The sequence below is a fragment of the Lissotriton vulgaris genome, unplaced genomic scaffold (assembly GCF_964263255.1).
Source record: "Lissotriton vulgaris unplaced genomic scaffold, aLisVul1.2 SCAFFOLD_3231, whole genome shotgun sequence".
Lineage (NCBI taxonomy): Eukaryota > Metazoa > Chordata > Amphibia > Caudata > Salamandridae > Lissotriton > Lissotriton vulgaris.
In genome coordinates, this window is record NW_028246287.1 from 116,300 (window position 1) to 130,196 (window position 13,897).

Genomic DNA, 13,897 nt, shown 5'->3' on the forward strand with positions numbered 1-13,897 from the left:
GTAGGGATGGCTTATATGTAATAAAAGGGGATGTAAGGCTTGGCAAGGGGATTTAAATGCAAAGTCAACATGGCAGGGTGACTCTGCATTCAGACTGCAATGCCAGGTCTGGGACCTGTTTTAAGGTGCTACTTAAGTGGCTGGCACAATAAGTGCTTCAGGCGCACTGGTAGCATTTAATTTACAGGCCCTGGTTATATGGTATACCACTCTACAAGGGACTTACAAGTAGATTAAATATGCCAAATATGTATATGCCAATCAATCCATGTTTAGGGGAGCGAGCACAAGCACTTTAGCACTGGTCAGCAGCCGTAAAGTCCACAGAGTTCTAAGGCAAAAAAACGAATTGAGCAGAAATACGAGGAGCGAAAGCAAACATTTTTGGGCTTGAGCATACAGAGATGGCCAGGTCCAATACTTATCCTCACACTGGCAGTTTGAGCTGGGCTTCTGCATTGTTAGAAAGCTTCTGCATGAACAATCCAAAAGCCAGCATCTTCCAGTAGGCCTCCACAGCACAAAAATGGGAGCCATCATTACTGCATTGCTAGAGTTGATTTTAATTAATTAACATTTGCATTTGTTTTTTGAGTAGCGTCGCACACTATAGTAAGTAGTTTTTTAGCATCACTATACTAGTCCATAACTGAGCCTCAGCTCCATCTTGGATTTCAACATATGACTGTGGTTTATTTCTCCTTGTCCTCACACATTCGAAATCTATGCAAGTGAAACAGCTTTTTGTAACAAAATCTCATCTTTCTATTAAACTGCAACATTCAAGGACATTTCTGGTTCCTCAAAATGTGGCTATGTAAGCCTATTTATGATTGAGGTTTTCATTGTTTTGTGCATAGCTAAATTTCTACTGTCACATCTGTTGACCTGATGTCAAAAGTGCATTCAGTGCTATATTATTTGGGGAGACAGTGCTGAGCAATGTTTAATTTTTTCTGCATTTTGATTGGCTAGTTCTGTAAAACTTGTTGCTTCTTTTGTGCTGACAATATGTTTTTGCTATGAATTTTCCTATAAAAGATGGTACATTTTGAAAGTGATCCAGCCGCTACTTTCCCTGACTCTAAAGATTGCACATCTGTTGGTTTCAATAACTTTGAGATTTTCCTTAGAGGCAGATCTCATGTCAGACCTCCTGCTGTACTTGACTGAGCTTTATGCTAATTCCCTATTATAATTTTGCCTTCAGTGAGGCTAACTATAATTTTGCCTTCTGTAATGTCTTCTTTGAATTTTAATAAACTGTCATGGTCTACAATTTGCTGCTGACCTCAGCGAGCTAATTATTTTAAAATGTTGATTATTTCTTATTAGTTTGGGTGCTATTGAGGGGGATATTGCCTCATGTACTATTGAGGCTAACACTGCCCCCGATGATGGTAGACACTTTGGCTCAGATTATTAAGGGTTTGGAATAAAGTTAAGTCACGTTTGTGGAACAGAACGGACACAAAATCCTTTTTTGTATTTACTAGGCCATGCAAAGCAACTTTGCATGGAATTGTGAAGTTTTGTATGTACTAAGTTAAGCAAGGCATCGCGTAGCGCTGCCTTGTGTTACTTTGCATAAGGAGGTGTTCCATGGGTGGAGCATGCGTTTTCCCATGCATTAAACTCATGGTTTTTGATGGACTTCCAGATTTACTAAGGTCAGTAAATTTGAGATTAGGCCAAAAAGCTACCCCTCGCTGGAGCAGGCATAACAAGGAAAAATATGATTATTTCTCCTTGTTAATATCTCTTTCTCAGCATACTGAATTCTGCAGCACACATAGAAAGAGGAATACTCCTCTAAGGATTGTTTTTGTGCAGGAAGTGTTTGTTCTAAATAAAAACAATATTTCCTGTCACGTTGTCATCCTTGCATCATAATGCAAAGGTACCTTCAATGGCGCTAGGCAGCAGACAGTGACCCAGTTGTAGGAGAAAGACAAAATTCACCATATCTTAGTATATATCTTCACTTTCATGCCATGCAGGGCAACAACTTTGCTTGCTTCCCTGCGTCAAGTGAAATATAAGAAAATATGCCCCTCTAACTCCTCTTTTATCTGAAATCAAAGACAGTGTCATTAGCCTTCTGCTCACACAGTGGACAAGAAGAAATCAAGACTCAGCACCACTCTCCTCCAGGCCTCATCCATCCTTCCTTCCTTCCTTCCTTCCTTCCTTCCTTCCTTCCTTCCTTCCTTCCTTCCTTCCTTCCTTCTTCCTTCCTTCCTTCCTTCCTTCCTTCCTTCCTTCCTTCCAGAATAGCAGACACCACCAACTACCTTAAGGCCAAATACACTCTCAAAGGGACCTCCAAGAGAAATGGTCAAGTGGGACCCCGCAACACTTCTCTCCCTTATATGATCATTAATATCCAGTTACTTTGGAATAGCTAAAGAAAAGAAACCCACATTTTCAAAAAAATAATAGGCCTTGAATCATGGAACAGAGCATTGCTGGCGAAAAGTAAATAAAACCTGAGTGAATTGTGAGTGGCTTCATATTTAATAGTTAATGTTTTCGATATAGAGGTCAAGAAAAAAAGTGGGAGAAGGTTCCTTGTTCTGAGTGTCTTCCCTGAGGTGGGGCCTCAATTTGCAAATAGTGAGGAATAGGACGAGGAATGTGACATAGGGCAAAGGACAGAGTTTGAACCTTGCAAAGTATAGAGCAAATCGTCAGACTTTAGCTTTGATAAAAGGATGGATCTTTGACTTCAACATCAACAGTTCAATACATATCAATGCAAGTGAAGCACATTTTGCTCCCACACTATTGACAGAGTAGTGAATTTGCAAACCACAAAGGTTTTATTAGCTGATTAGTAAAGTTACAAACTCAAATCAATCAGTTTAGTAACAAATCAATATATATTTGATTTCAGCATAAACTATTATAATGTGACAAATGTGAAGTCAAGTTATGACAAAAGATTTGGATCCAGAGAAGGAAACTCCCTCATGCTAAACTAAAGTTTGGGGTAAATTCAGAGAAATTCATGCACAACAGTTGTCAGCAAATATAGCCTCAAAGACAGAACTAAGTGAAGGTTCCAATCAGGAAAAAAAGATATGTGCTTGCTTGATAAAGTAACTCTATGAGCAAACATAAAAGAAGAATAGGGTCTCAATAGTGTGAGTGGGATATTCAACTGAAAGGGTGGACAGAAGCAAGTAAACTAGAGTCACTGGTACACGCTTAAAACATGACATTAAAAGAATTAGATACTCAGCACAGTTTCAACAAATAATGAACCAATCAAAATTAAACATGAACAAAGCGCTCGGTGTTATTCATCCTCTCATGACATATTATTCCATTTCAGTCCCATGCCCTTCATAGATGACATACAAGGCAGGATTTTTTCTCCAAAGACTTCTCTCATGCGCAGGTGTTTTCAAGTATACAAAAGTGATGGAAGGAATGCTTGACTCAATCTCAGTCACCTGTGACGTTGGGTTACATCCCAATCCATTTTTATTTTGCACAACATAGGCTGTATTATAAGAAGTGCCCAGGGTACGCAACAGGCATTTGTGTCAGCTTTGTGTGCCCCCGGGGCACTCTGGTATTCCAGAAGGGGCCGCAGACACTTGTGCGTTGGCGCACATATAGCACCAGTCCTATCATCAGAGGGAGTTCCTCATTTGCATGGGGGATCTCTTTGCCTTTGCACCATATTATAGACATGGGCACAAAGGTGAAGAAGCTGTCAGGAGGCGTGCTGACAGTGTACCACCTAAAAGGTGGCACAATGTCAGTGCGCCCCTGATGGCAGTCCACTGGACGAGGTGACCTAGACATCCCCTTGCAGGTGGGTGCTATCACTCACTGCACCCGCCTGCAAAGGGATCTCTCACCAATCTTGAAAGTGATGGTGGGTAGCCGCCTGCACAGTGAAACATGGAGTGACTGCTTCAAAGCTGCTCTGTATTTCACTTGAATGCCCTGACCCCAGGGAAGCACAAGTTCAAGGCTGCCCTTGGAGCAGAGCAATCAGTCTAATACAGCGCACTCTCCTTCTTAGCCCCAAGTACACAGTTTGAAATGTGTGGCAAGCGCTCACAAGGAAAATGTACTGCATTGTATAACATGGCCTGTGTCACCTCAGTTTAGATCCAGCTCAATACAAATCATTCTTGACCCTGCTCCAATGGGAACAGTGCAGCCAAACTGCTAAAACAGGTCCTCCTTGACCCAAAAATTATCAAGCAACCCTGGTATGGTGTCGCCCTAGTTATGGGCTCATCAGCCAGGTACAGCTTGGTTCCAGTGACACAGTGTGCATGGGACCCACGTTTGCGAGATTTACTGTTCTGCTCATTAAAAAGATACTTAGGATGGCCTCCATGCAAAACTTAAAAATAACAATAAACTTTAACAAGTATGGGACTGAAACCTGGCTCCTGAAATGAGAGGATTGTGCGCAGCAAGCCAAACCACAGCATTTCATTTAATATCAAGCTTTTAAATTGAGGCCTACAATGACTACGGCTAACATAATGAGAACATGTTCTGGCTACGTGTAACTATTAATGTAAAAATCACTCATTATGGTCAATCCAAATATGAAATATATGTGAATACGTGTGAGCCATGATATTAACGCTAAAACAGAATAGTGACACTGCATCACCAAATGTTGACGAGGAAGGTGACTTGTTTTTGCCTTGATATACACTGCTTAGTGATGTTCTCGATTTGTGGAATCTGCCCACCAGTTGCATACAGTTACTGTTGCTTTTTGTGTATATGGTATGCCGTTTGTTATTTGGAAAAGGCAATTTTCACGTGGAGCACGATTCTGCCTGTTTAATTTACTCAATTGCATCCCCTATCGCCACCCTCCACCGCTGGGCACTCTGCTGAGTTGGGGTGGTGGGCAGTTTTGGGTCCGCGATGCAGGGAGGGGGTTGTGGGGTTGGGATTGTTTCAATGTTTTTATTTAAGTTTTCATTTTGTTCTATGCACGACGCTGGATTATGGAGTATTAGCACACACTGTAAAACACACGACTTAGATGCGAGATGCAGTCACACACATTGCAAGCCCTGTTGAACTTTGAAATGAACGGAAAAGCACAGCTGGAATCTGCCATGAGCTTGTTAACCCCGGTACCGTCCCTTTCCTTGCTTCCGTGGAATGTACGAGGCCTGGGGGATAAAATAAAGTGGGCTCTGGTCCTGCAATGTATTAAGATGGGCGCACCAGCGGTAGTGTTACTGCAAGAAACACACCTCACTGGCACCACGAGCAAGGTGATGGACAGATGGGGGTATACAATGGTGGCCCATTCAGAGTTCACTTCGGGTCCAGAGGGATTGGGATACTGATGCGCAAGCAATTCCTGTTAATAATACATACAGCCAAAACTGATGGGTCGGGGAGATTCGCAGCCATAATCACTCAATGGGAGGGGCCGTTTACATTCCCCCTGCATTACATACAGTGGCGCTTCCCGATCTCAGTAACTTCCTCCTTGCTCTACCGGAGGGAGACTGATCATTGGGGGGACCTTAATGCCATTATGGATGAAACAATAGACAGGCATCCACTGTGGGCAGGCAACTTATGGGTGTCACGCTTGAGGAGTTTCGTGGACGCATGGGGGCTCACGGATGTGTGGAGGCGACACCACCCAACGGAGCGCCAATTCACACTCCACTCAGGGGTACACAATAGCCTGACGAGAATAGATTATTTCCTGGGGTCGGCTGGCAGCCTCAAAAATATAGAAAGTATAGAGATCCGACCACAAGGCATCTCTGATCATTCCCCACTGTTTTTAAAATAAACACATTACCACCAGAAAAGACGCCGTGTCTACCCGATCCGTCTTGGCTATTTGCAAGTCCCCAAGATTAGGTGGGCACTCCAAAAAACAGCGAACCACTACTTTCAAGAAAATGAGGGATCGGTTGTCTCTCCTACCATCCTTTGGGAGGCGTTTAAGACAGTCCTCAGGGGCCAGGCTATTGCCTCCATTACGGCACATAAAAAGGACAGCTGGAGCTGCAGACTCTAGAGCTAGCATTACACGCCGCAGAGACCCAACATGCCAATGATCCGAACCCTGACACTTCCATGACTTACACCTCAAGCAACGTCAACATAAAGAACACCTTACAGAACTGACCAGGCAGCAGTTAGAGGTCACACGACACAAGATATACGACGTCGGTGATAAAGCCGGGAAGTTGCCGGCTTGGCTAGATAGAAGGGACAACGGTAGGAGATGGGTGGTGCGGCTTTGTTCGGAAGAGGGACAGGTAACGACCGACCCACGGGCGATATTGCGCACACTGGCGCGACACTTTCAGAAAGTCTACTCATCAGACTCTGAGATGTCAAAGGAGGAGGCGCTGACTTATGTGAAAGACCTTGCTATGCCCAAATTAACCCCAGAAGTGGCACAGGAACGAGAGGCAGATATCACGACAGATGAGCTGCAAATCGCAATCGGAGCGCTGCAGTCGGGTAAGACTGTGGGACCAAATGGCATACCTGTTGAACTCTACAAGAGGATTGCAGAGACCATCGCACCTCACTTACTAAATATGTTTACTGACAGTTTGAAGGCGGGCGAACTCCCATTGGACCAGCGCACGGCCACCATAGTGGCTATACTGAAGCCGGATAAACCAGCTGATAAATGCACTTCATATCGACCTATTTCTTTAATAAATGGAGAGGCCAAGATCCTCGCAAAACTACTGGCCAATAGGCTTACACCTCATTTATCGGCGCTCATACACCCAGACCAATCGGGTTTTATGCCAGGTAGAGGCACGGCTTTCAACCTGAGGAGGTTACATGGAGTGCTTGCTCGAGCGGCTTATCTCCAGGAACCGGCGGTGGTTCTGTCCTAAGATGCGCAAATGGCCTTTGACATGGTCAAATGGCCCTTTATGTTTGCAGTACTCCACCACTCGGGATGTGGGCCAAACTTCTGTGCATGGGTGCAACTTTTATATACTAAACCAATGGCCCATGTCACTGCTAATGGTCACATCTCTAACGACTTTCCCCTAGGGAGAGGCACGCGCCAAGGATGTCCCCTGTCGCCATGGCTTTTTGCGCTGGATACGATGGGAGCCTATGATACGGGGACTCAAATGGACAGACAGTTGGGAAGATCGTGTCTCCTTATATGCAGACGACATCCTACTCTATCTGACCTCTCCTAGACGCTCCATACTGAGCCTTCTAAAAATTTGCAAGACTTACGACAGGGCGTCTGGATACACCATAAACTGATCCAAATCCATATTATATGTGTTGCAGGGCCCCCCGCCACATCTTTCGGAGAACTGCTCACTCCAGATTGCGGAGAGTACATTTAAATATTTAGGCATCTACGTTACCGCTGACTCTGGGGAGTTTGCTATTGTTGTAAATCAACGGCGATTAGGTTAAGCATTAGCAGAAGACATGCTTTGTTTAACCATTATCGCAACAAATGTGCCGACTCCATCTTGAATTTGTAGCGGCCATTTTGTGTGCCATACATTGCCATGTGCTCGTCATGTGCTTGGTCCTACCTTCCTATTCATCGCGCCTGGAGTCTGCCCGGCAACAGGCTATTTTTAGTAGTCTCCGCTTCCAACATGTCCAGACATGAGCAGTAGGATCAGTGACCGTTACTTAATTGGTTCCAGACAGGAATGTGATTGAGACTGTTAACTCCGCCCACCTACCGATTGTGCCTTCCAAAATGTCCTTGTATGGTCATAAATCTGCTCTTGTCTTTCGTACCGCCTTTTCTTGAGCTTCAGTTCATTGTACTACTCAATACAATACTGAAGAGTGTTGTGTGGACTGTAGTACCACCTTTAAAGGTTTAATAAACTTTGCTCTTGTATTTTTCAGTGTCATTGCCAACTTCTTCCTTTGGTCCGAGGACTTTGTGCAGAGAAGGGCGAACCCTTGCACTAAGTAGGCCTAGCTGAGGTTTGCTTACAACAAATTGGCCCGACACGTGGGGCTCATCGGCGACTCGGATACCCGAAGGAGTGGTCGTGCGAAGGATTGGAATCTCGCTGCGGAAGCGTACGCATGCCAGACGAGACCCGAGTCTTGGCATCCAAGGCGTTTTTCCTCTCTTTCCGATCTGACCATCCAGGTGGTGCCGGTCCTCGACTGAGATCTCTTCTGTTGGCTTGCCGTGCAGTGGCCGTTTGGTCGAATTTAGAACTTGGCAGTGGGAATCTGGACACCCTTTGATTGGTAAGAATCCTTCTACAGTACTTACTGTGGGTTTTGGAAGCCTGGGATTGGCAAGGCAGTTTTAGGGCACGCTTGCTGTGGCAATTTTGGAATGACTAGTCAATGTGTATGTGTATGTGTAATATGTGTATTGCAATATATATAGGCAGGTAATGAGGAGATTTTTCTCTACAATGTGATTTTGATTTGAACGGCACAACGTATTACAGATACTTTAAGTGCTACTTTGATTATAATACTGCATATTTTGCACTATTTTTGGCATGCCTGCTCTTAGCGCACTTCGTAGGTTGTGTTGCTTTTGTGGAGATAACCAGGTAAGACTTGAGGAATCACAGCCGGCTCCACCAGAGGGGACGCCTCATAGAGAAATGTACTTGAAATATGGTCTTTCTTCTATAATCTACAGCACATTGTGGAGGAAATACACACGAAAGGATCCTGAGTTATGTTGGCCAAAGTATGGGTCGTTTGATATGCGAAAGATTGAGTATGTGGAACAGTGTATGTTTAAGCGAAAATCTAGGCAAGATATGTTTGAGAGTGTGCGAATATGGGTGAAAGAAGTACGTGAGCGCGAGAAACGTGAGCAAGCGTTGTTTGAAAAAGAACAACGAAAGAATGTGTATGAAAAAGCGCAAGAACTAAGAAAGAAAGAAGCGAAAGAGTTGGAAGAAAGACAGGAAAAGGAGCATAGATTACAGAAATCTGGCCAATATGCTGTTCGACAACCTCTTTATCCTGTCCTTAATAAACCGCAAGATGATTTTTCTTTGTTAGATCGCCCTCCGCCTCCGTATATCGTCCCGTCCGCCCCATCCGGCGACGATGTGGATTCTGATGTTGATCAAGCGAAACCGAGTACCCGCTCCATGATTTCGGTCGAACGGGCAGCTGAACTTAGGAACCTGGCTCGGAAGTCACTTAAGGATACGGTTACTGTTTTAGAGATTTTAGAGGGGTGGCATGATAAAGAGCAGTTGTATTTTACTGAGTATTTTGCAGATGAAGTCGTTGGACTGTTTCGAAAAGTGTCTAATGTTCTTGAACCTGATGATGTGGCAACTGATTTTAAGCAATTACGTAAAGGTTCTTTCCCTGCTTCCCAGGTGACTGATATCATCAGGTGACTTGTTAAACTCCGAAACAATGCGCTTCGGCGACGAGAGGAGCAACGGAAAGCTAAAGCAGACGAACGGATGGGATTGATCGACGGGAAACAATCATCTATTTTCGAAACAGATAAGAACGCGATAGTGCATGCAAAACCTATGCGAGAGGCCGTGCCTTTATACGTTCCTCCTAAAGGAGCGGGTACGAGTGACGATAAATATTCTGTAGATGCTAAAGGGTATTTCATTTACAATGTGATGGCACTCAAAACTGCATTGCCTGATCCGCGTAAAAATCCTGCCGCCTTCTACGAGGAAGTTGAGGGAGCTTTAAATTCTTGTACCATAACCTTAGCTGATATTGACTTATTTTTCGGGCTAATATTGCCGCCGGATATGTGGAGATCAGTGCGTAAAGTTGATGATCGCGCAGCGTATGGGGCGGTATAGGAAGACATAGAGAGGGAAGATGAGAATAGGGAGCCAGCGAAAAAGCCATGTCAGTTGATTTTAGATCTTCCCGGTGCGATATTAACAAAGCTAAAAACGATTATCCCCCCTAAAAAGATTGATTGGACTATTCTAGCATCTTGTAAGCAAAAACCAGATGAATCAGTTTCAGATTTTTTCACACGTTTTGAGGAAGCTTTTCATGATTTTAGTGGCCAGTCGCTAACGGACGATACGGGCCGACATTTGTTTGTAGATAAGTATGTTTCGAATTTATTACCAGGAGTGGCTAGTCGATTGAAAGCCAGCGAAAGCTCTTGGACTATGTCTTCTCCGGCATCCCTCCTGACCATGGCTCAATATTACGAGCGTCAGGAATTAGAAGCAAAGGGTAACGAGGATAAAAAGTCTAAAGAGTTAAAAATGAAGGTTATGTTATCTCAGATTTATGGTCCACCTCTTCGAGGTAACGATAAAGGTGGACAAGGATTTTATAGTTCCTCTTCTGATCGTTCTAATTTGGCTGTTGATCAATGTGCGTACTGTAGGAAATTTGGTCATTGGGTAGATGAGTGTCCATCGTTGCGCTCGCAGCGCTATGTTCATGGCCGTGGATCCGTGAGGAACCGCTCGGGGACCTCAGGACCCAGAGGTGCTATGAATGATTGTGCTAGGTCTGATTCTTATGTGGGGGTACGAAATGGGTTCAACACTTTTGATCGGCGTAACCAATACCAGATGTCTGATTATGTGCAACCTGAGTCGCACGATTCTGTTTATGCATAGGATTGCGTAGGATGGGGTAAGGAATCAGTTGAAGTTCCAGTAGATCAGAGGGGTCCTTATGTTACAGCACATGTTTTGGGTTCTACTGATCAGTTTCTGGTCGATACAGGAGCTACTCGTAGCGCTTTGTCTAAACAATTGGTTCCAAGGGCTCCCCTGTCTGGCTTAACGATTACATCGATAGGGTTCGATGGAACTCCTTCCCTTAGCCCATTGTCACAACCACTTGCGTTTCATGTTGATAGGTTTACTGCCCCATGCCCGTTTTTGCTTTCCCCAAATACCCCAGATAATATTGTGGGTCTTGACATGCTCAAGTATTTCAGAGCCACAATAAGATGTTCCCCTGAAGGAGTGCGTGTGATTTTGAATGACAATCCCCCAATAACAGACAGAGTTTGCATTGTTCAAGAGGATACTGCGTTAGCTTCCCTACCTAATACCCTGTGGGCCACTTCAGATACGGATGTGGGTCAGATGGTTATTCCACCAGTGCACATTAGTGTAAAGGAAGGAGCTGTGTTGCCACTCCTGCCTCAATATCGAATTTCACAGGAGGGTGAGGAAGCACTTACACGAATTGTACAAGATCTTATTCAAGTTGGGGTTGTTGAGGAAGTGCCATTTAACATTTGTAACAGTCTGATTATCCCAATTTTGAAGAAAGACACTGATACCAGGATCTATTGATTCATTATTGATTTACGGGAGGTAAATAAGATAGTGGTACTGCAATATCCTGTGGTTTCTGACATCACGACACTTCTTACCTTAGTTCCACCTACTGCAACTACGTTCTCTGTTATAGACTTGAAGAACGCTTTCTTTTCAATCCCTAATCATCCTGATAGCCGATACTTGTTCGGTTTCACTTTGAATAATAGATTGTATCGATTTTGTAGAGTTCCTCAAGGCTATACTGAGAGTCCTAGTATTTACAGCCAAGCTTTGAAAAGACAACTTGATTCTTTTGTTCTACCCGAGGGTGTGGCGCTCATTCAGTACGTTGATGATATTTTGTTAGCAGCCGATACCCCTGAACAATGTGCGAAATGCATGCTGTCTTTGCTTTCTTTCCTTGCTTCGCACCACCACAAAGCCTCCAGAAAGAAATTGCAATATTGTAGACCAAAGGTAACCTACTTAGGTCACCTTTTGTCTAAGGAGGGGCGTGCACTCACATCAGATCGCATTCAAGCAATTTTAGACACACCAGTACCTACTACACAGAAAGGGGTTTGAGAATTTTTGGGTCTTACTTCTTTTTGTAGGCAATGGATATTAGGATTTTGACATATCGCTAAACCTTTGCTAGCACTATTGACAAAAGATACTCCAGTACCCCTCCCCTGGACAGATGAATGTGAGGATGCTTTCCGACAGTTACGACAAGCCCTTTGTTCAGCGCCAGTGTTAGGTACTCCAGATCACACGAAGCTTTTTACATTGTATGTACACGAAAGGGAAGGATGTGCATTGTCAGTTTTAGTACAGACGCACGGCGATAAGCAACGTCCTTGTGCATATTTTTCAGCAGTACTTGACCCTGTTGCTCGAGCATTGCCTGGATGTTTTCGCTCAGTTGCAGCAACAGCTGTGTCAATACGCCAGAGTGAAGGGATAGTCATATCACATAAACTTTTGGTGTTGGTACCCCATGCTGTTGATGCCCTTCTGAATCAGACAAAGACGCAGCATTTAACTTGTGCTCGTTTGACAGGATATGAGCTGACGCTGTTAGCTCCTCACATTACACTGAGGAGATGTGCAACACTAAACCCAGCCACGTTGTTGCCATTTCCAACGACTCAGCCTGAGGCGCAAGAAACACATGATTGTATTTTTCTGACTGAGGAACAGACAAAGGGTCGTATTGATTTGCAGGATACGCCCCTTCCAGATGTGGATGGAGAATTGTGGGTTGATGGATCTTGTCTGAAGTTACCGGATGATACAACTTCAGCTGCATATGCAATCACTACGCTTCACACGATAGTGGAGACAGCTCGCATACCACAGAAGTCAGCTCAAGCAGCAGAACTGATAGCTTCGACACAAGCGTGTGAGCTTAGTAAAGGATTGTGTGTGAACATTTAAACAGATAGCCGCTATGCTTTTGGAGTGGCACATGATTTTGGCCTGCTCTGGAAGGAAAGAGGCTTTCTGACATCACACGGGATGCAGATAATGCACGGTGAACTAGTGCATAATCTTTTGACTGCATTAACATACCCAAAGAAGATAGCTATAGTGAAGTGTAGTGCGCATAAGAAAGTGACTGACAAGGTGGGACAGGGAAATGCTTTTGTAGATCGAGTGGCACGTGAAACTGCGATGCAGCCTGACACTACTTCCATGTATGTAGTGAAGTCACAAGCTGAGCGGTGGCATGATGCTAGGAAAGAAGTACTAGAGATGCAGAGGACCGCTTCTGACAAAGAACGAGAGCAATGGTCCATAGATGGAGAGTTGAATGATGATGGTTGTTGGAGAAACAAGCAGATGGACAGATGGAAGTTGCCTATAGTTTTTGTGCAACCTATGGTTCAGATGGCACATGGGCTAGCACATGTTGGAGCTTCAGCAATAGTGAAATTGCTTACGCAAGTTTGGGAGCATCCAGAGATTGCTAGCACAGCTAAGAGAGTAGTACAGTCCTGTATGATTTGCTTACGATTTAATCCTGGAAAAGGGACACGAACTCCAGCAGGAGGGTTTGTTACGCCGACTGCACCGTTTGAAGTTTTGCAGATGGATTATATTCAGCTTGAACGCTGCAATAATTTGAAGTATGTCTTGGTGGTGGTATGTGCCTTCAGTAAATGGATTTTGAGGCGTACCCCACAAAAGACAACACTGCAATTACTACAGCAAAGGTGCTTTTGAAGGAATTTTTCCCACGATATGGAGTTTGTAGATTTTTGTGGAGTGATAACGGACCTCATTTTGTAGGGGACGTTATAAAGTATGTCCTGAAAGGATTGGGGATTAAACAAAAGTTTCATGCAGTATTCCACCCACAATCAGCAGGTCTGGTGGAAAGATACAAAGCAACACTGAAACTGAAATTAGCTAAAATACAGGCTTCTACTTCTCTGACTTGGCCAGATGCGTTGCCACTGGCATTGTTGTCAATCAGATCCGTACCTCATTCTCGGACGGGCCTTACACCTTATGAGGTTCTTTTTGGCCGTCCCATGAATATCTGGGGAATTCCTAAACCAAGTTCTGTGTATGATGTACCTTGTGTCTTAATGAATGACTATTTGGCACAATTAACCTATAACTTGGTCTATTCATCAACAGGTTCG

The 13,897-nt window shown here is 44.1% G+C and overlaps 1 protein-coding gene across 1 annotated transcript in view; it reads left to right on the forward strand.

The window, feature by feature from the left end:
- The first annotated feature begins 6,356 nt into the window (after positions 1 to 6,356).
- Positions 6,357 to 13,897, forward strand: part of LOC147666001 (extracellular calcium-sensing receptor-like) — an 89,628-nt gene continuing 82,087 nt past the window's right edge. Inside the window, exons 1-2 of the mRNA XM_086949336.1 lie at positions 6,357 to 6,792; positions 9,019 to 9,364. Of these exons, the coding sequence (XP_086805462.1) occupies positions 6,357 to 6,792; positions 9,019 to 9,364 (782 nt within the window). The remainder of the gene's footprint in view (positions 6,793 to 9,018; positions 9,365 to 13,897) is intronic.